General features: G+C 41.3%; 1 protein-coding gene across 2 annotated transcripts in view; it reads right to left on the bottom strand.

Annotated features, from left to right (window-relative positions):
• Nucleotides 1–22,319, bottom strand: part of LOC149822399 (anaphase-promoting complex subunit) — a 173,641-nt gene that overhangs the window by 70,025 nt on the left and 81,297 nt on the right. For both annotated transcript variants that reach the window (XM_089981389.1, XM_089981390.1), the window contains 2 exons: nucleotides 17,571–17,648; nucleotides 17,224–17,486 (listed from right to left, as the gene is read on the bottom strand). In XM_089981389.1, the coding sequence (XP_089837515.1) occupies nucleotides 17,224–17,486; nucleotides 17,571–17,648 (341 nt within the window). The remainder of the gene's footprint in view (nucleotides 1–17,223; nucleotides 17,487–17,570; nucleotides 17,649–22,319) is intronic.

Genomic DNA, 22,319 nt, shown 5'->3' with positions numbered 1-22,319 from the left:
AGGGGTTTACCCCTATATATACACAAAAGGAGATGAAGGGTGGCCTTATGGCCTTAAAAGAAGAGCCACCTAGGGGGCTCCCCATGGAGTCGTTGGGAGCCCCATCGACTCCATGGTGGGGCCCCTTATGTGGACAAAAAACAAAATACAAAAAAGAGAAAAATAAAGTGTAAAATAATTACAAAAATAAAAGTAAAATAACAAGTACCCCTATCGGGTACTTGTGAAATGTCTAAAATACCCCTATTGGGTATATTAGACAATATATATATATATATATATATTACACATGTATTTTAACACACAGGCATGTGTTATGTAATATATGTATTATACATACATATATACAATCTTGTAAGGTACATAGTTTTGCGTACTCTTCCTTACCCTATATTCGTGCATGTCTACCAAAACTTTAAAGAAAAAGGAATTTCTTGTGAGATTCCAGTATTTGAATATGTGTGGTTTTGAAAAGCAAAACGAATACCTGACGGTTGCTCATTTGCATCCAAGTCTTTTCCTCAAGCCTGCGTAGCTCTAAGAGGTATGTACGGTCTTTTGTTTGATATCCGAAAATGACTGAGATCCCCTCAGCCAAGAGCACGGGTAGTTGAAGTTTCTTTCTGAGAAACGGATACGCCTTTCATCGTAGTGATACTATCAAACATGTGTGGCATGTTAGTACTACAATGATCGGATAAGAGGTTTATGGTGACCTCGTAGCATGCAATAGCTCAATGATAAAATGAAATCACATAAATGATGATAGTCGGGACTTTGAAAATTCTAAATAATGTTGAGGTTTCTTTATGAGAAACCAATACCTCTCTCATCGTAATGGTACTATCAAACATGCACGACATGCTAGTACTACGGTGATTGGATGAGAAGTTTATGGTAACCTCGTAGCATGCAACATAGAAATCACATAAATGGTGATCATCGCCTTCACAAGATGCTTGATTAAGTTTGAAAGACCAGAGCATGCAGAATGGGTAATCAGTTAAAATAGAACCTGACATACCCATTCGTCTCTTAGTTCCGTCAAGAGAGAGGATGGGATGGTACAAAAACTCTGATGGACAGGTTGTTAACAACTACCCTCGAGCAAATGACTCGGTGTCCCCAATCATCGAAGTTAGGAGACGGGGCTACCAAAAATTATCTTAGGTGGTAATTCTCATAGACTTCTGCAGAAGTTGAATGCATCCCTTGCCACGAATGCCTCTGGAGAATTCTCTCCCGGTCACTAGCCGTCCCCTTAGGAATAGACTCAGCTAGTTGTTCGGGGTATCAAAATACATAGCATAACAAACCCTCGGGCAGTCTCAGTTGTTTCTACATTCTTTCCTATGCATACCATCAGGACAGTTTAATATCGAAACAAAGTTATCATGTTCATTTTACTTATTTTGACTTGCACACCATGAAAGAAACAATATATATATATATATATATATTAGTTTGGTTTTGAATTTTTGTTAGCATGCCCATTTTGCTCACTCTACAGAGACATCTGATAAAATTAAAACAATACAAAAACAAGATTAGCATGCTCATTTGTTTTTACTTATTCTGAACTGCATATCACAAATGATATTGTGCATGTGTTAGACTTATTCTGAATTGTTATATCTATGAACCTACCAGATTTTTTATCGATCTGAGTTTGTTTCATGGGTACAGGTGATGATTAGGTCGATACAACAAGCGATGGCACGATGGAGTGATGATATCAAGATTAGACTCTTTCCCTGACATTTCGCTTCTGAGGATATCTTTTGTAATTTGGTAAAAGGGTTTCTTTGAAATTCCACTTTTCGTATAAACTTTAAAACCTCGTTTTGAATCTATTTGGTTTCAATGAATGTACGGAGTTACGAATCCGTTGTGTAAAGGAAAGGTTTGCAAATAATGCGCCCAAGGTTCGTTGACTTGTTATTTCAAAACACCATTTTCCGCAGAATTACTATTTAAAATTTTGATAAATGAATGATTACAAAGCTTTCAAAATTTTCCTAAAAAGTTACAAGTTCAGGATTTTGGGGGCGTTACACTTGGATCCCTTAAATTCAAGAATTTCAAACTTAAGACCAGGCTCCCAATTGGATCTCCTAGGCGGATCCATGTTCTTACCTGAATGTGAAAGCATATGTGGATCGAACTCACTATCGGAATCATACTGACTCGCATCATGAAACCCTCGGGATCCGTGAGCACTATGATGGGATTGATGTTTTCTCTCCCTGATGAAGTTCTTTATTCTACGAGTCAATTCTTCAACTTGTTGCTACAAGTCGCGATTTTCAAATCGAAGATCACACGCTTCATTGTCGAAGTTGTAGTTGCCTCGACCACAACCACCCATTTGCCCCACCATGGAGAATGCATGGACACACTAGGATCAGAAAAAGACCCTAAACTAGTTTTGATACCAATAATGATGCAAACCGACCACGAGTCGATTAGCGACCAAGACACCAAACCTATTATTCTATCGCAGAAGCTTTCAAAATGAAATTTTGAAAATATGGCAATGACTGATATTACTGAAATTTGACTCTGTAGGTCACCGAATTTGAAAATATGGTCAACAGAGAAAACGCAGACGATAGAAATATATTTTTAATGCTTTGAAAATCGTAATTTTTCGATATCGGGAAGCTGACATATGATAAAAAGAACAGACCTAACTAACGCACCAGAAATACAGTCACCCGAATGATTGTACTCTCTCTTCGGGTCCGTTGTCGGAGACTATAACGACAGAATCTACTGACAAACAGAACACAAAAGTTGTCAGCTTTCCAACGAATCTGAGCACGCACAAATCGAACCTATATCTAAGGAGATACGCTCCAATTATCGAGAATGGGTCAAACAGACGAGAAAACCATAAACGTGAACAAGTACAAACAAGATTATTATATGCTGATTTTATCTTTGGGTGATTACAGTTCGACCTGCATAGAAAAACACTTACAATAGTGATTTCTATAATATTCAATATCCCTTCCTCTGAAACCCAACTCTGATTGAATAGAAAACAGAAGCAACACACGAGAGATATTTACCCAATCACGAGATAATTGGAAAACAATTTCATAAAACCAAACTCTTTTAAAATGTAGTCAAGTTTCCAATATTGCGGGCACAAATCAGAACTCAAACAAGAACTATCACAATGAAATATTAAATCCAAGACCCAACAACATTCACAACACAAATTTAGCAAATAAACAAGTTTTTTAGCCAAACCGAAATCGATGAAGGTTGGCCAATTCAAGCAACATGTTTTCTTTGGGACAATGGAAACAATAGTAAGGTTGCAATCCACGACTGCCACAAAGTGTCACAAGCAACTCCAAGATTCACAAACAGCAACAATGGTTCATTCGAACAACAGCAACGGTATTTCACAAACAAGATACACGAACAAGATTCACATACACAAGGTGTACACAAACAAGGTTCACACGAACAAGATTCACAACGATCACAACAGCAATATACAAGACACAGCAAGGTTCACGACACGGCAATGGAGATCACAGTGTTAAATTATATTACCGAAACCTTGTAATCTTATATATTTTATATATATAAAGGATGATACATATACATATATGATATATATGTATATGTATCTATCCACTTATATACATAAAATATATATATTTCTTTATTTTAGCCATAGGGGTAGTTTAGTCATTTCCACAGTTTTACGCACATTCATTTTTGTGAATGTGATTGTAATCTTTCTTTTTTTTTCTTATTTTCTTTTCTTTGTTTTTTCTTTCCTTTTTATTTTTTTACTTTTTCCTTTTGTACCAAAAGGTGCCTTGGGGGGCCCACTCAAATAGACGTTGGACCCCTCCAACGATGACATTTGTGACCGTTGGAGGGGCTCCAACGTCTATGAGTGGAGCCCCTCAAGGCCCCTTTATGCTTGTTATAAATAGGGGTTCTCTCCTTGTAACTCTTAAGGTTTTGGGTCAAAGCCTATGTGTGATCTAATAAAGTTTTCCATTCATTTTTTATGTCTTAGTGCATTTGTGAGATATTGTGGGTTGTGCCTTTGTGCACAAGTGTTCTAAGTGTTCTTATTGTGCACTTGTTTTCCATCAAGAACATTGTGTCATGATCATAGTGTCTTTTTAAAGACACTTTCACATGGTATCAGAGCGAGGTTGAAGAAAGAAGATCGTGTGGTTCCTCACCTCTTTCGAGTGCCTCGAAAAATGTACCCTCAAAATTTTGGTAATTAGTGTGGACTCTTCTCTTCATCCAATATTTTAGAAGCCGCTTTTACCAAGAAATATCGAAAATTCTTTTGTGGTACGTATCTCTTTTTCTGATTTCTCCTCGCTAATTGGTGAAAAAGATTCACATTTCTCTCTTGGTTTTAAACTTAATGGCTCCAATTATTACGTTTGGGCCTGAAACATGGAGGCCCATATTAAAAGAAAAGGGCTTTGAGGCTATGTCCAAGGCTCGATTCCGGAACCGGAGCTTAAAATCACATTGATGGAACAAGGAGAAATAAAGATCATTGAAGGAGAAGAAAGAGCCAAGGCTCTTGAGGCCCATATTAAAAGAAAAGGGCTTTGGGGCTATGTCCAAGGCTCGATTCCGGAACCGGAGCCTAAAATCACATTGATGGAACAAGGAGAAATAAAGATCATTGAAGGAGAAGAAAGAGCCAAGGCTCTTGAAGACTATAGTAAGAAACGTGAAGAATGGGAGATAAGGAATTTCAAAATCCTATCATGGATTTTTTCATCTGTTGAGACAAGGATACCAACATCATCAAGTTCAAGAAAGCCTCTCAAACGTAGGAATACCTTGAAAAGATGTACACTTCAAGGGATTTATCCCACAAGTATTATCTTCAAAAAAAAGCCTTGACCCTTCAACAAAACGAAATGACTATTAGATAGTATTTCGTGAAATTATCGTCTATTTAGGATGAGCTTGCTATGCTTGAGCCCAAATGGAGTGGAGAGGCTATTGAACTTAGGCATAAACAATTAGAAGATGATCGCTTTTTTAACTTTCTGAATGGGCTGAGACCTGAATTCGAGCAAATTCAATCCTCCCTTCTTTCCTCTTTCACTTCCCCCTCTCTTGAAGATATAATTACAAAACTAAATGGAGAAGAAACTCGTATGGGCATAAGCAAAAATAATTCAAGTGTTCTAACATCTTTCAACCATGATGAAAGTGAAGGTTTTAATGTCGTCTCAAGACCGGAGAACAACTTAAGAACCTACAAGCCTCCCCACTTCAAGAATCAAAGCCAAAGTATGAATAGTCAAGGCAGAAAGAGAGATTATAGCAAGCTTGTGTGCCACTTTTGTAAGGAACCGGGACACATCAAGCCAATTTGTCCAAAGCGGAAGAAGTTGCTAGCTATGGCTACCGTATCCCAAACTCAAAAGGAAGAGTGCTCATCATCCTCAAATGGAGTTCTCTCGTTACAACAAATTGTGGATGCACTTCAACCTCTTCTCAAAGAGGCAATTTCTGGAGCCTCCATGTCAACCTCTTCACCTCCAGGTAAGACATCTTGGCTTTTAGATTCGGGTGCTTCATTTCATATGTCCCCAAGTATGAGTACATTTTCCGAATACTCAAACAATCTCTCACCATCCTTCGTTTCAACCGCGGATGGAACATCTCTTAAAGTAAAAGGAATTGGAAATTTTGAAAAACAAGGGTTCTTTATCCCAAAAATTAGATTTATACCAAAATTAAACTTAAACTTGCTTCATTTTCTCAACTCTCGAATCATGGGTGTGATATAAAATTTTCATCTAACAAATGTTGGATATAGGGTCGCCGGTCCGGGAGGTTGATTGGGGAAGGCTCTAGAAGGAGAGATCTATATTATGTCGATTCCCTTCAAATTCCAAAGAACCTTTTTTGTAATGTCGTCCAACAAAAGGATATTAATGTATGGCACCAGAGACTTGGACATCAAATGTTGTAAAAATTTCTTACTTACCTTTTGTTAAATAACTATGTAAAAGTGATTTCACATGTAACGATTGTATTCTTAGGAAAATGAAAAAGATACCTTTTTGTCAAAGATCTATATTTACAACAAGACCTTTTGAAATTGTATATTCGGATGTATGGAGACCAGCACCAGTTTTATCAAAAGGGGGTTTTGCATATTATGTAATTTTTGTTGACGACTACACAAGATATTGTTGGATATTTTTTCTTAAGCACAAATATGAAGTCTTTTCAACTTTCAAAACCTATCATATGATGATTAAAAATCAATTTAATGGAAACATTAAAATTTTCAGAACCGACTCTGGGAGAGAATATGTAACGCCCCAAATTTCAAACTTGCGACCCTTTTCAGAAAAACAGGAAAGAGACTAGAAATATCTCTTTCCTTCAGAGTTTGTTTATGAAATCAGTGGAAGATTTTTCTTTGATAAATCATAAGGCAAGCTGACAACTTTGGGCACGTTAGCTAAAAGAACCAAAACTGACAAGATTCGGATATCCTAAGGGAAATTCGATACAAACCCAAGCGTCCAGGACGCGAGCTAAGAGCAGGAAGAAGAAGTCCTGAAGCTATCTTGCAATCGCGGCATCGCCCGTAGAGTACCTAATCACCACCTGTACCCATAGAATGGGTTAGTTTCGCAAAAAACTAGTAGGTGCACAAGCGAGACTAACAGGAAACTGAATTAAGTACATTTAATTCAGTAGGTTACGCAGTTTAAAGCAGATATAGAGTTAAATAGGTAAGCAATGCAAGCAGGTGAATAGTGCAAACGAGTCAGCAGTGCAAAGCAAGTAAGCAGTTCAAAGCAAGTAAGCAGTTCAAAGCAAGTAAGCAGCATACGATCCCTTTGATCGTAAGCTGTGAACTACTACGCAACAAGCTTGTCCTCGTTCCTAGAACGAGGTCTCTGCATCTAATCACCACCAGGACATAGTTTGTCACTCGCTACTTCTAACTAACGCTTTGTCATGAACGACCTTAATCTATCCTCATCTCTCAAAGTCTTACGCGGCTAACCGTCACCGGTTATGAAGCACTAAGGCGTCATACCTTCTTAGAAAAGCTCACCCTTCCGTAGAAGGTCGAAAACATGATCACTAACTCAAATCGCTAACGATTTGATTCTCACACCTGAGTCAAGCATATAATCATGCTAAAACAGAAAGCCGAAACTATGAATTCATAGTTGGCTATCACAAACAATCTCAGAAAATCGTCAGAGATCACCATAACTTTTTATGGTAAACAAAAACACAAGATCCACGTGGGATCGTTCGGTCCGAGAGATATACGACCGGACAAGGAATTACCGCCCTAGAGGGTATACCTGATCTTGGACCCTACACTTTCTCACAGGAGTTCATCGTCTTTGCGGTTACCCGTTCGTGGACAGTGTACATCCTCACAAAGATCTCTCACTCTAGCCGGGTCACCTGATCTGGGAAATGTATAACCTCACAGCGAAACCTTTGGGAGATCAGTCCCTAACAAATGCCATATCCAATGAAAATCATTGTGATACACGCATCCACACAAATGACCACTCTCAGGGTCGATAGCCACTAATACAAACAACAAGATCAACGCCCGGATCACCTCGTCTGGGACATGTATAACCTCACAAGGAATTCCGCCCTAGATGGTATACCTGGTCTTGGACCATACACTTCCTCAAAGGAGTTCACCGTCTTTGCGGCTACCCGTTCGTGGACAGTGTATATCCTCACAGAGAATCTATCACTCTAGTCGGGTACCTGGTCTTGATCATACACGCCCTCGCAGATAATCCTTTGGAGATCAGGTGCTCGACAGAAACCTCACTCAGTGATACATGCATTGTATCACTTCACGTAGAAGCATATAATCCTACGCATCGTGTTATTACCACAAGGAATATTGCAATCCTCAAATAGGCCCTCAAAGCATGTGTAAACGACACATGAGAACGCACAAATATGGCAACTCAGTTGATTCTATGGGCGAAGGGTAACTAACTAACTCTACCCGTCAGCCAAACAAAACAACTGAATAAGACAAACACTCATAACAATGCTCGTAAAACATATAATTACCATAAAATGGCTCAATCCATGAACAAGTAATTAAATTAATCGTAAGACATAAACCATTACATCACAAGCCATTCATAAGCAATCATACGGCAACAGTTATATCACAATATGTAAGCAGCTTATAAGACAAGCGGTCACATCAATCCTAGTTGCCACCAGTTCCTAGATTACGAGCTATACGCAATCACATCAATCATAAGAGATGCAAGCCAACAAGTGCTACGCTACAATAAGCACCAAACAGTTCGACCAAGGGATAAAGCAAGTCACATGCTAATATGTAGCAACTGGCATAATGTTATTATTATAAGTATTTAACCAGTATGAGAAGCTCTTTATTACTCCGCAAATAACTGCGTAAGCAGTTTAACCAACTAGAGTAACGCCTTGACAGGTGTGCACAGCTTAACGAGTAGCATACTGAACTATCGAGCAAGCAAGCCAATTAGTAGTGCAAGCGAAGCAGTAGTGCAAGCAAATCAGTAGTGCAAGCGAATCTCACGACTCAACGACCAGTGTGAACAGAACTTATGTTTTGATAATTACGAACCTGCAGGAACGCGGAGGAAAACATAGAACCAACTGAAACTAGTTCGGGCGTCTGCTATTCTATGTATTTTCAATAACCCGAATAGCTAGTTGAGTTCGCTCCAAAGGGACGACTTTAGCCGAGAGAGGATTCCCCAAAGGAGGCTGTGCCACGGACGCATCCAACTTCTGCAGAAGTGTTGAGCTAACTAATATAGCCCCTTTTCCCTAACTCCAATGACTGGGGAGGCCGGATCGTTGCCCGTAGGGTAGTTGTTAACAACCTGTCTATTGGAGTTTGTACCGCTTGGTCCTCTCCCTTGACAGACAACCAGAAGTGAATAGGTACGTTAGGGGTTGCTTAACTAACGACCCATTTTATGTTGTGGTATTTAAACCACTCGAGCATCTTGCCTGTGAAGGCGAATGTGAGGCCATTTATGTGATTACAACATTTTGCATTTAGCGTTGTTCGAGGTCGCACGACCATCTCATCCGATCATCGCAGTACTAGACGTGTCATGCACGACTACAAGTACTCTAGGATGAAAGGGGTATAGCTCCTAAATAGAAGCCTCAACAGGAGTGTTTCACAAAGATGTAAAGTTTATCAACTTTACTTTATCTTTTGAAACAGCAGTACCTTATGCCAACATTATGCTTTGATTTTCTCGAATCACATCCGCTATCGGGGTATCTACATGCCTCGCATGACTCGACACCAGCCTCGATAGACGGGATACGGGTTTCTCAACGAGACACCTGCTAAGAAGTTCGCTCGAACCCCAAATCGGGATCACCCGAGATATGCCAAAAAGGCGAGCAGAACCAGCCAGTCACATCCTTCCAAATGCTTCGATTTGGAGCAGTCTTTGATGCTTTTGCGCAGCTCCCTGAAACCTCAAGTCGACTCTGCAGGACTGCACGCACGAAGAGTCAGGATCCTTGCGAGGTATCCCTCTCCTTAGGCGAGAATTTGTCGCTCGCTCCCGACTGAACTCTTGTCGCAAGAGGGAGAGGGGTAAATGCCCCTTGCATCCTCCACGAGGATGCCTTTAAGGCATACGCAAAGAGCAAGAATCTGTACGTCATCTGCAATAGCAAGGCAATACCAACACATATGCAAAGGCAAGAGCCTAGGCGCAAAGCGCGACGGCAAAGTAAAGGCGGTAAGTAAAAGTGCAACGCAAACCCCCAGCACAACGCGCAACGGCAAAGTAAAGACGGTAAGCAGGAGTGCAACGTAGAACCTTTGCACGATGCGCAACGGCAAAGTAAAGGAACTGTAAACAGGAGTGCAACACAAAACCTGTGCGCGATGAGCAACGGCAAAGTAAAGACGGTAAGCAGGAGTGCAACGCAGAACCTTTGCACGATGAGCAACGGCAAAGTAAAGGAACTGTAAACAGGAGTGCAACACAAAACCTGTGCGCGATGCGCAACGGCAAAGTAAAGAACAAGGATCGCGAAACCGCGTCCTTGAGTTAAATGCGTACTCGTATAAATATATATATATATATATATATATATATATATATATATATATATATATATATATATATTTTATATATATATATATATATATTTATTTAATGGTCTCTTTTTAGTTAATTGAACTTAATTCAATCATCCAAGTCTTCTGTGCAATCTTCCCCTACCTTTGAGAGTTGCAAGCTTGTTGTCGTCCGCGGATGTACGCGATTGGCGGCTCGGGTCGCAGAGCGCGAGCGGGATCCGTCGTACGAGCTGCAAAAGTAACGATCTTAGCAAGCAATACCAAAATAGGAAGTCAGGGGCACTGACGTCGTCCTGACGTAAGGGAAGCAGAAGCAGGGGCATCGTGCACATGCGCACCTGCTATAAGCGCAAAGAGCAGGGGCAAGGCCACGAGCCCCTGCTGACATGCTGTCAGCAAACAACGGGGAGGCAGGGTTGCACCCCTGCCTTATGAAGGCACGAGGAATGTCGAGGCGTCGCCCTGCTTGCCAGAAGAGCAAAGAAACGAGGCCCTTCCCTGCAAGCCACTAAGGGGTTAGCAGGAGGTCGCACCTTGCCTTTCAACAACGAACGGAGGCCCGCCTGATGCTAGGGAAAAGCGAGGCGAGGGGGCTTGCCCCGGCCTGCCGAAAAACAACGAAGGCAGGGGTGATGACCCTACCTAACGCGAAGAGAGGCACAGGGAGGGCTCGGCCCCCTCCCCTGCGGCAACAAAGAGTAGGGAGGGGGCTCAACCCCTCCCCTGCCGTAACAAGAATCAGGGAGGGGCTCAACCCCCTCCCTTGTCAAAACAAAGAGCAGGGAGGGGGCTCAGCCCCTCCCCTACCGTATCACGAAGCAGGGAGGGGGCTCAACCCCTCCCCTACCGAACGAAAGGGCAGGGAGGGGGCTCAGCCCCTCCCCTGCCATAACAGAGAGCAAGGAGGGGGCTCAGCCCCTCCCCTGCCTAATAAGGAGCAGAGAGGAGGGGGCTGAGCCCCTCCTCTGTGGTAACAAGAGGCAGGGAGGAGGGGCTCGGCCCCTCCCTTGCCGTGACAGAGGCAGGGAGGAGGGCTCGGCCCCTCCCCTGCCTTGACAGAGGGCACAGAGAGGAGGGGGCCAAGCCCCTCCTCTGTCGTAACAGGAGGCAGGGAGGAGGGCTCAGCCCCTCCCCTGCCTTGACAGAGGGCACAAAGAGGAGGGGGCCGAGCCCCTCCTCTGCCGTAACAGGAGGCAGGGAGGAGGGCTCGGCCCCTCCCCTGCCTTGACAGAGGGCACAGAGAGGAGGGGGTTGAGCCCCTCCTCTGCCGTAACAGGAGGCAGGGAGGAGGGGCTCGGCCCCTCCCCTGCCTTGACAGAGGGCACAGAGAGGAGGGGGCGAGCCCCTCCTCTGCCGAAACAGGAGCAGGGAGGTGGTTCGACCCTCCCCTCCCTGCGTAACGAAAAAACAAGGGGGAAAGAGGGAGAGAGAGAAAGACGAACGAAAGAGGGGGAGCAAAGGAGAAGGCGTGTACCTGGTGGTCGCCGGCGGCGGCAGCGTCAGAGGGGGGTCGCAGCAGGGAGAGGAGCGACTGTCGCCGACGAGGGGGGATTCGGCGATGCTGTCGCTGGTGGTTGTGTCTGCCGACGATGGCAGTCGAGGAAACTGACGAAAAGGAGAGAGAGACGAGAGCAGAAGGGGTGGAAGGGGGCTTCGAGAACCTCCCCTCCCCTTCGGCCTCGTCTTTTACAAGTAGAAGAGAGCCGGTGCCTCAGTTGGGTTCGGGTCCGGTCCGGTCCGGATCCGACCCGAATCCAAGTCAAATAAATTTTTTTTTCGGTTTTTACATCTTACCCCCTTTAAAAGAATTTCGTCCGCGAAATTTCTATTGCATAAATTGGTCAAAATACAAGCCAGGGCATTTTTACCTAATATTTGACCATTCGTTAGCCGAATCTTCGTTCGAGTTCCTTACCATCCTTGAAGTAAACAAGAGATACCAAGGATCAAAAATCTCAGGAAGCTCGAAAAAGAAACTAAAAACATTCGTACTATTCATGCGTACCATGAGTAGTTCACAAAAACCCAGCAATGCTGGTACATAAGCAGAACGCGTCAAGCCATTTAGCTTAACAACGCTAAAAACATCTATAAAATAAGAAAAATTGTATACTTACAGCGTGATGCGGATGCTCAATGGTCAAGAATCCTTACTTCCCTTAGCTCTGATACCAAGTTATAACGCCCCAAATTTCAAACTTGCGAACCTTTTCAGAAAAACAGGCAAGAGACTAGAAATATCTCTTTCCTTCAGAGTTTGTTTATGAAATCAGCGGAAGATTTTTCTTTGATAAATCATAAGGCAAGCTGACAACTTTGGGCACATTAGCTAAAAGAACCAAAACTGACAAGATTCGGATATCCTAAGGGAAATTCGATACAAACCCAAGCGTCCAGGACGCGAGCTAAGAGCAGGAAGAAGAAGTCCTGAAGCCATCTTGCAATCGCGCCATCGCCCGTAGAGTACCTAATCACTACCTGTACCCATAGAATGGGTAAGTTTCGCGAAAAACTAGTAGGTGCACAAGAAAGACTAACAGGAAACTGAATTAAGCACATTTAATTCAGTAGGCTGCGCAGTTTAAAGCAGATATGGAGTTAAACAGTTAAGCAATGCAAGCAGGTGAATAGTGCAAACGAGTCAGCAGTGCAAAGCAAGTAAGCAGTTCAAAGCAAGTAAGCAGTTCAACTGACCAACGCAGCATACGATCCATTTGACTATAAGCTGTGAACTACTACGCAACAAGCTTGTCCTCGTTCCTAGAATGAGGTCTTTGCATCTAATCACCACCAGGACATAGTTTGTCACTCGCTACTTCTAACCAACGCTTTGTCCAAAACGACCATAATCTATACTCATCTCTCAAAGTCTTACGCGGCTAACTGTCACCGGTTATGACGCACTAAGGCGTCATACCTTCTCAGAAAAGCTCACCCTTCCGTAGAAGGTCCAAAACACTATCACTAACTCAAATCGCTAACGATCTGATTCTCACACCAGAGTCAAGCATGTAATCATGCTAAAACAGAAAGCCGAAACTATGAATTCATAGTTGGCTATCACAAACAATCTCAGAAGATCGTTACAGCTCACCATAACTTTTTATGGTAAAAAAAAACACAAGATCCACGTCGGATCGTTCGGTCCGAGAGATATACGACCGGAAAAGGAATTACCGCCATAGAGGGTATACCTGATCTTGGACCCTACACTTCCTCACAGGAGTTCACCGTCTTTGCGGCTACCCGTTCGTGGACAGTGTACATCCTCACAGAGATCTCGCACTCTAGTCGGGTCACCTGATCTGGGAAATGTATAACCTCACAGCGAAACCTTTAGGAGATCAGTCCCTAACAAATGTCATATGCAATAAAAATCATTGTGATACACGCATCCACACAAATGACCGCTCTCAGGGTCGATAGCCACTAATGCAAACAACAAGATCAACGCCCGGATCACCTAGTCTGGGACATGTATAACCTCAAAAGGAATTCGGCCCTACATGGTATACCCGGTCTTAGACCATACACTTCCGCACAGGAGTTCACCGTCTTTGCGGCTACCCGTTCGTGGACAGTGTACATCCTCACAGAGAATCTACCACTCTAGCCGGATACCTGCTCTTGATCATACACGCCCTCGCAGATAATCCTTTGGAGATCAGGTGCTCGACAGACACCCCACTCAGTGATACATGCATCGTATCACTTCACGTAGAAGCATATAATCCTACGCATCGTGTTATTGCCACAAGGAATATTGCAATCCGCAAATAAGCCCTCAAAGCATGTGTAAACGACACATGAGAACGCACAAATATGGCAATTCAGTTGATTCTATGGGCGAAGGGTAACTAACTAACTCTACCCGTCAGCCAAACAAAACAACTGAATAAGACAAACACTCATAACAATGCTCGTAAAACATATAATTACCATAAAATGGCTCAGTCCATGAACAAGTAATTAAATTAATCGTAAGACATAAACCATTACATCACAAGCCATTCATAAGCAATCATACGGCAACAGTTATATCACAATATGTAAGCAGCTTATAAGACAAGCGGTCACATCAATCCTAGTTGCCACCAGTTCGTAGATTACGAGTTGTATGCAATCACATCAATCATAAGAGATGCAAGCCAACCAATGTTACGCTATAATAAGCACCAAACAGTTCGACCAAGGGATAAAGCAAGTCACATGCTAATATGTAGCAACTGACATAATGCTATTATTATAAGTATTTAACCAGTATGAGAAGCTCCTTATTACTCCGCAAAGAACTGCGTAAGCAGTTTAACCCACTAGAGTAACGCCTTGACAGGCGTGCACAGCTCAACGAGTAGCATACTGAACTATCGAGCAAGCAAGCGAATTAGTAGTGCAAGCGAAGCAGTAGTTTAAGTGAATCAGTAGTGCAAGCGAATCTCACGACTCAACGACCCAGTGTGAACAGACCTTATGTTTCGATAATTACGAACCTGCGGGTACGCGCAGGCAAAACGTAGAACCAACTGAAACTAGTTCGGGCGTCTGTTATTCTATGTATTTTCAATAACCCGAATAGTTAGTTGAGTTCGCTCCAAAGGGACGGCTTTAGCCGAGAGAGGATTCTCCAAAGGAGGTTGTGTCACGGACGCATCCAACTTCTGCAGAAGTGTTGAGCTAACTAATATAGCTCATTTCCCCTAACTCCAATGACTGGGGAGGCCGGATCGTTGCCCGTAGGGTGGTTGTTAACAACCTGTCCATTGGAGTTTGTACCGCTCTGTCCTCTCCCTTGACAGACAACCAGAAGCGAATAGGTACGTTAGGGGTTGCTTAACTAACGACCCATTCTATGCTGTGGTAAACCACTCGAGCATCTTGCCTGTGAAGACGAATGTGAGGCCATTTATATGATTACAACATTTTGCATTTAGCGTTGTTCGAGGTCGCACGACCGTCTCATCCGATCGTCGCAGTACTAGACGTGTCGTGCACGACTACAAGTACTCTAGGATGAAAGGGGTATAGCTCCTCAATAGAAGCCTCAACAGGAGTGTTTCACAAAGATGTAAAGTTTATCAACTGTACTTTATCTTTTGAAACAGCAGTACCTTGTGCCAACATTATGCATGTGATTTTCTCGAATCATATCCGCTATCGGGGTATCTACATGTCTCGCATGACTCGACACCGGCCTCGATAGACGGGATACGGGTTTCTCAACAGGACACCCGCTAAGAAGTTTGCTCGAACCCCCAAATCGGGATCACCCGAGATATGCCGAAAAGGCGAGCAGAACGAGCCAGTCACATCCTTCCAAATGCTTCAATTTGGAGCAGTCGTTGATGCTTTTGCGCAGCTCCCTAGAACCTCAAGTCGACTCTGCAGGACTGCGCCCACGAAGAGCCAGGATCCTTGCGAGGTATCCTTCTCCTTAGACGAGGATGTGTAGCTCGCTCCCGACTGAACTCTTGTCGCGAGAGGGAGAGGGGTAAATGCCTCTTGCATCCTCCACGAGGATGTCTTTAAGGCATACACAAAGAGCAAGAACTTGCACGTCATCTGCAATAGCAAGGTTGTAGAATGATGTACTGAACCCTGGTTAGAGAGAGAGAGAGGAGGAAGGGAGAGAGAGAGAGAGACGGCAGCACATGAAGAGAAACTCGATATATTAACATTAGGGCTCTCTCTATGTTAAATAGAGAGAGTCCAAAATAATAAATTACATCTAAGTCCAATATTTAATAAACATTTCATATAACCTTCAAACTAAGAAGGTTTAACCTTAAACCACCTACTCAGATTTTCAAACGGCGAGATAAACAGATCAGTTGACCGACGATAACTGTCAGTCTACTAATAATTAACTATTAGTCGACTAATTTTGTTGTTTTTCCTGAAACTTCAAAAAGGTGTGTCTTTTCATTTTTCAAACGTTTTAATCGTTCAAAATGGACTGTTTTGACACCCTTTCATACCCTCAACATATGGAAATTTTCAACTATAAATATGAGTGCATTTTACACTCAAAAGCACTTCAATTCAATCAATTTGAATCAATTACTCTTTGTTTTTCACTCATATTCATTTTCTCACTCACTTGATATTTTCACTTCAGTTTTTCACTCAAATTCTTTTGAGAAATAGTGAATTCGTGAGTAGAGTATTTCAACAACCTCAAAAGTCAATTGCATCTCATTTGCATTCAAAAGAAGGGCTCATAGGTTGTATTGTAAGTTGTTACTTATTTCAATTTTCTGTAAAAGGAAGGACTCCTTGGTTTAAAGGAGTTGTTTGCTTTCAGTAGGTGTGTTACTGAAAGTGGGACCGGATTTGGTGTGTATGATCTTGTGGTTACACAAGGTTGATAGTGGAAATCTCAAGCGGGTTTTGCTTGGAGACTGGATGTAGGTCGGGAAAGACCGGACCAGGATAAATTATTGTGTTCTTTGTATGTTTGCTTTGCGAATTGCAAAATCCTTCAAAATTCCGCAGACAATTTTTAAAAGCACTATTCACCCCCCTCTAGTGCTCGTTGCCTTGATCCTACTGCACTTTCAGCTATCACAAGTAAAAAAAAGAATTATCATCATCAACTCATTGCAGATTGTATCTCCAGAGTTCTGAATGAGCTTGATAATAGGAGCATGACAAAGCAATCAAAATTCATGCTCCCTTAAATTAGAATCTCCCCTTCCTTGCTCATAGGGGTGCAAAAACATCAAATAAGTTTATGATATTACCTAAAGAAAAAATCAAGCACAATAAGCATATCCAACAATCACATGATTTAGAACATTAAAACAGACAGAATACTTTACAATACATTGAACTGACAGAACATGTAATCTCGGTGCGAGGAAACTTAAAACAAAGAACACTTAGGAGTGTTTGCATAGCATGGACATGGATCCCCTTCCACGAGAACAAGCCCGCAAAATGCCCACCCCAACACCAACACCAAAATGTTGATCAGTATTGATCTCAATGGATTTGTGGGGCTCATGGAAATGGTGCCGCATATATCTGCTTAAACTTGCTTAAGAATGGAGGCAATGTTCATCTGAATGTATAGTACATACCTTCCATACAGCTCCCATGAAGTAGCTCTTATCAAATAAGAAGCACCAGATAATTGTAACATAGAACTAGGAAGCAAGCTTGGGTGTATAGTAGAGTTGAATGAATCATTGCTACATCCAGAACCAACTTCATCCAACAGTACCGATGAGTTTCCCTCTTTTACAAGTTTTCTAAGCCATGATGTACAAAAAGATCCATCAATTGGCAAGGATACACCATCAGATCCAAATTCACTGAGCAAGTATGGACTTATTCGCAGCTCCTGAGAAGTTATCAGTTGAATATCAGAGTAATCACAAAGATCCCTTTAAGGCAGCAAAATGGTAAAATAGGAAAAGAGAAGCACCTTGCAAACACTAACTGGACAAGTCCTGAGCTTGGTTGAAGCATTGGGACCAAAGGAGAGCAGTGGCCTTTTAATATGCTGGGAACAGAAAAAACTACTAATGAAAAAAAAATAACAATTGAAGGCAGCATTATTTAGAATTTAATAATAATATATCCATATAAAATCCAGAAGAACAATATTATATAATAGCCATTGGAGAGCAGAGGCAGGATGTGTCCAGATGGCATCAAATTTCAGAATTTCCCATGAAACTGAACTATGGCATCCTCCACTGGAAAAAATAAGGCTACTCTAACATGTTTGGATTCACATTCTCTCACTCAAGTCCAGATAATAATGAAGGTACTTTGAAGGCAGATAGTGATGTTCACAAAAAGGAGAAAGAAAAGAATATAAACAATAAAAAAGAAAGAAAAGTATATAAACTATCATCAAATGGCAAGGCTAAAATTTTCTTTTAAATCACAGCTTCAAGTGGGAAGCAGTATAAGAATGCACAAACACATGCAAAGGTGCATGAGCACACTACAAATGCAACGTAGGTTTACAATATTGCTTATGTATCAATTCACAGGGATTCGGCTAGCAGGGTGCCGCACCCGCGTCGACGCGGGTGCGGCACCGAGTGCGGTCAACCCGACCCTGGGTGCGTTGACCGCACCCAGGGTTATTTCGGTCCATTTTTTTGGTTTTTTTTTTTTTAAAAAATTGCCCTATGAAATGGGTTACGGAATTTTAAAAAAAATCGGGGGGGGGGGGGGGGGGGGGGCCTATAACCCCCCGCCAGGGGCAGCGCCCCCTGGACCCCCCCCCCCCGCCCGCTGACCGCGCAGCGGGACCCGCACCAGGCGGAACCCCGGAACCCCCTTATATATATACATATTTTACATTTTTGCCCCTGCCACACCCCCGCACCCAGGTTTTTGGAAGTGCCGAATCCCCGCACCCGCACCCATGTGACATAGATTCACAGGCATGCTAGGTAACACGAAAAACCTTAACATTAGATGGACTTGATAGCAAATCACATCGAACATTGTCTACGATAGATCTAAGAGAGTTAATGATCAAATGAAAATGCAGGTTTTACATGTCAAGACAAGGAAATCATCATGATGCCATAATAACTGAATATACCCTGCCAGTATTTACATCTAAGATGCAATCCAGTACTTAAAATCAAATCAAGGATGGCACAATTATCATCCAATTATGGAAACAGCCTATGGCTGATGCTGGTTTCAGCTAGAGTATGTTACAGAAATCATATTTTACAATTACAGTAAAACCTATTCTAGAGTATGTTTTTTATTTGAAAACCCAGTCTATCAAGTGCTGCCCAGAGTTACCGGAAGCTTCTTAGATAGGTGGGAAACTCGCTTTGGATGCACGATACTCCTCACTTCTGAAACTTGATGGGAATCTCGATTCTCCCATGCTTCATCTATGTTTTCCATATTTTTGTTCATGCTTCTTCAATGTTCTTCCACGCTTCTTTTCAAAAAATTTATGTGCCTTCTCTCACACTTCTCATGTGCTTTCTCTAAATTGGCAGTCATCTTTTTTAGATTTTGACAAAAATAAATTTTAAAATAAAAAAGTCATGAAGTTTAAGTTTAGTCATTTTTATTTTAGCCTTTGTTTGCATTCTATTTTGATTCCCATTCAATTCTCTTATGGATTTCTTTTTTATTCCTCGCTTCTCGCTTCCTATAAATTTTAAAATGCCCTGCTACCCATATTGTTTCCCGCTTTCGCTTCCTAGTCTGGCAACCTTGGTGCTGCCTCTCTCAACTCCACTCACACTGAAACCCTCCCTCCCTCCGCCCCAACGCCCTTCTGTATCTTGTTCAAACCAGCCACCATCCAGCCTTCTTTTGGCCAGAAACTGATCAGATGGTGTTGTCCAACACATACAGCATCATCCTAGTCTACTTGCATCCACAAAGCAGGTAGAAATATAATGGCTACAACCTCGGATTTTCGGCCATATTCTAGCCACCCTATGGCTATAAAACAGTTAGTTGGTGCCATTTCTGTGTGGACGACACCAACATGATGGTTTTCCAGTTGGTAGGCTGACAAAAATGGTTGAACGCCTTTTTTTTCAGCTGAAGGCCAAAACATGTCTAGCGTGTTGTTGTTTGACAAGATGAAAACCAGTTCAATTGCTTTCTAGCCATTGGTGACCAGAAAAATCAGAAGAAAACAAAAAAAACCTTGCTTTATGAAAGTTTTGTCATCCAAGCACATCTTTAACAATGTTTTGGTAAACTTGAGTTTGCCAAAACCTAGGCTGTTGAAAACTCACAATTTCGTATGTGTCATCCACTTTGTTGTCAAAGGCCTTGGTGGCCTAGGCGACCTCGGTGCAGCCCCACCGCCTGGGAGATTGGGTTTGGGTGGTGGGGCCTTAATTTACCGCCTAGGCGCCGCCGCTTAACTCGCCTAGGCACCGCCGCTTAACTCGCCTAGGCTGGGACCGCATAGGCGGTCCAACTAATATTTTTAATTTTTTTTACCCCTGGGTAGAAAACAAGGTAATGCCTCTCTCTCTCTCTACCGTTCTCACAGTTTCTCACTCTCTCTGTCAGTTTTCTTCTTCTCTTCGACCCCCCTTTTTTTGCTTTTTCTTCTCTTTTCTTTTTGGTTTTATTATAATATATTTTGTGTAACTGTGTTTGTGTGTTTCATATATATATATATATATATATATATATATATGTGTGTGTGTGTGTGTGTGTGTGTGTAATTTAATTTATATATAATTTGTTTGACAACTTCTAAGTTATATTTCTGGTTGATTGTTTCCGAGTTATGTTTTGTGAGTTATATTTCTGAGTTATTTCTGGTTGACTGACTTTGAGTTATGTTTGTGAGTTATATTTCTGAGTTATATATTTGTGTGTGTAATTCATGTTTGACTGTTCTTTTTCACAGTTCACACTTCACATGTACCCACACATGCAGCTGCTGATGCACACATATATGTCTATTTTCTGTGTTATATATATATATTCTGTGTTTTAGTTAATTTAATATGTATAGTATATATATTTTGTGTTTGTGTGTTTTATTTATATATATACTCAAATATAATCTGTTTGACTGTTTTTGGGCTATGTTTCTGAGTTATAATCTGTTTGATTTGTTTGTTCAATTGTTCATTTATTCTTAACTGTTTTGAGCAGGTTATTTAATATAATTGTTTTATAGTGTTCAACGACATGTCTTTTGTCTATTGCTTATTGTTGATTGATTTTATGTTGTATACATGTTTGTTATTAATTTTAGCAGTTAGTTTACATATTTTTGTATGTTTTTAAGTTTTTTAATTAGGGTACCGACTAGTCCGCCTAGTCCCACCCTTAGTTGTCAAAGGTGGTGCCTAGGCAGCCTGGACGTACCCCTTTTCTTTTCATTTTCATTCGACTCTCTCCCCTTAGGGCACGAAGAAGAAGAAGAATTTCAAAAAAAAAGGTACTCTCTCTCTCTCTCTCTTTCAAAAAAAGGTATTATCAACTTTTTTCCTTCTAAATTGTGTGTTAAACAGGCTATTAGTCTTAATAATATTTGGATAGGTTTTGTAATATAACATGTTTACCGTGCAGTGAAGGCTTGTGATAAAATAACTGTATAAATCAAGCAAATACTTTCTAAGTACATGGAGGAATCGAAGAAGAAGAGTGATGAAAAAAATAAGAGAAAGTCAGTTAATATATATGAAAGAAGTAAAAGTTTATTATCAGCTTCTGATTTTAGCGAAGAACATGTTGCAGTTTCGCATATGGAGGGGCATCCGAGTAGTACATTCGGCTTGAGACCATCAATAGCAAAAGGGCCTATGGATTTGTACTTCCGAAGTGATCTAGCAGAGAAAGGCAAGCAAACAAACAAACCCCGTTAGAGAATCGCTTCAAAAAAGAAGAAAGAAAAACAGTGTCTGAGTACATTAGTAGGTGGTTTTATTACGATGGAATACCTTTTAATATAACAAAATTACCTTAATTTTACAATATGATTGAAGCTATAGGTCAATTTGGACCAGGGATAAAGCCTCCATCATATCACGAACTGCGAGAACCACTTTTGAATAAAGAAATAAAGAAAAAAAAGGAGTTTTTTGACCAATACAAAGTGCATTGGTCCAAATATATATGCAGCATAATGTCAAATGGTTGGACTGATACAAAAGGGCGAACACTTATTAATTTTGTGGTTAATTGTCCTTTGAGAACAATGTTTGTGAAATCGGTTGATGTATTAAATGAAGTAAAAGATGTAAATTTGCTTTTTACATTGTTGAATGATGTTGAAGAAGTTGGGGAGGAGAATGTGGATCAAGTTGTTACTGATAATGCCTCCAACTACGTCAAAGCGGGTAAGTTGTTGATGGATAAGAGAAGACATTTATTTTGGACTCCTTATGTTGCACGTTGTATAGATTTGATGTTGGAAGATATAAGAGAATTGAAAGGGTTGAAGAATATTTTTAAAAAAGCAAGATAATTGGTAGTATTCATATACAAACATACTCAATTGTTGAGTATGATGAGAGCACGCACACAAAGGGACTTACATAGGCCTGCAGTGACGATATTTGCTACTAGATTTTTTACTCTAGAAAGCATATATAATTGCAAAAAAGGCCTAAGGTCTATGTTTGTTGGAGATGATTGGGCAAAAAAGTAGTTTTTCAAAAACGTCAGTTGGTAAAAGATGTGAAAGCATGATTTTGAGTTCAAA

The sequence above is a fragment of the Nuphar pumila genome, chromosome 11, assembly GCF_984573655.1.
Source record: "Nuphar pumila chromosome 11, dmNupPumi1.hap1.1, whole genome shotgun sequence".
In the NCBI taxonomy this organism is placed as follows: Eukaryota; Viridiplantae; Streptophyta; class Magnoliopsida; order Nymphaeales; family Nymphaeaceae; genus Nuphar; species Nuphar pumila.
The sequence above is the reverse complement of the archived record's forward strand: the minus strand, read 5'-3'. Positions and strand labels throughout refer to the sequence as shown.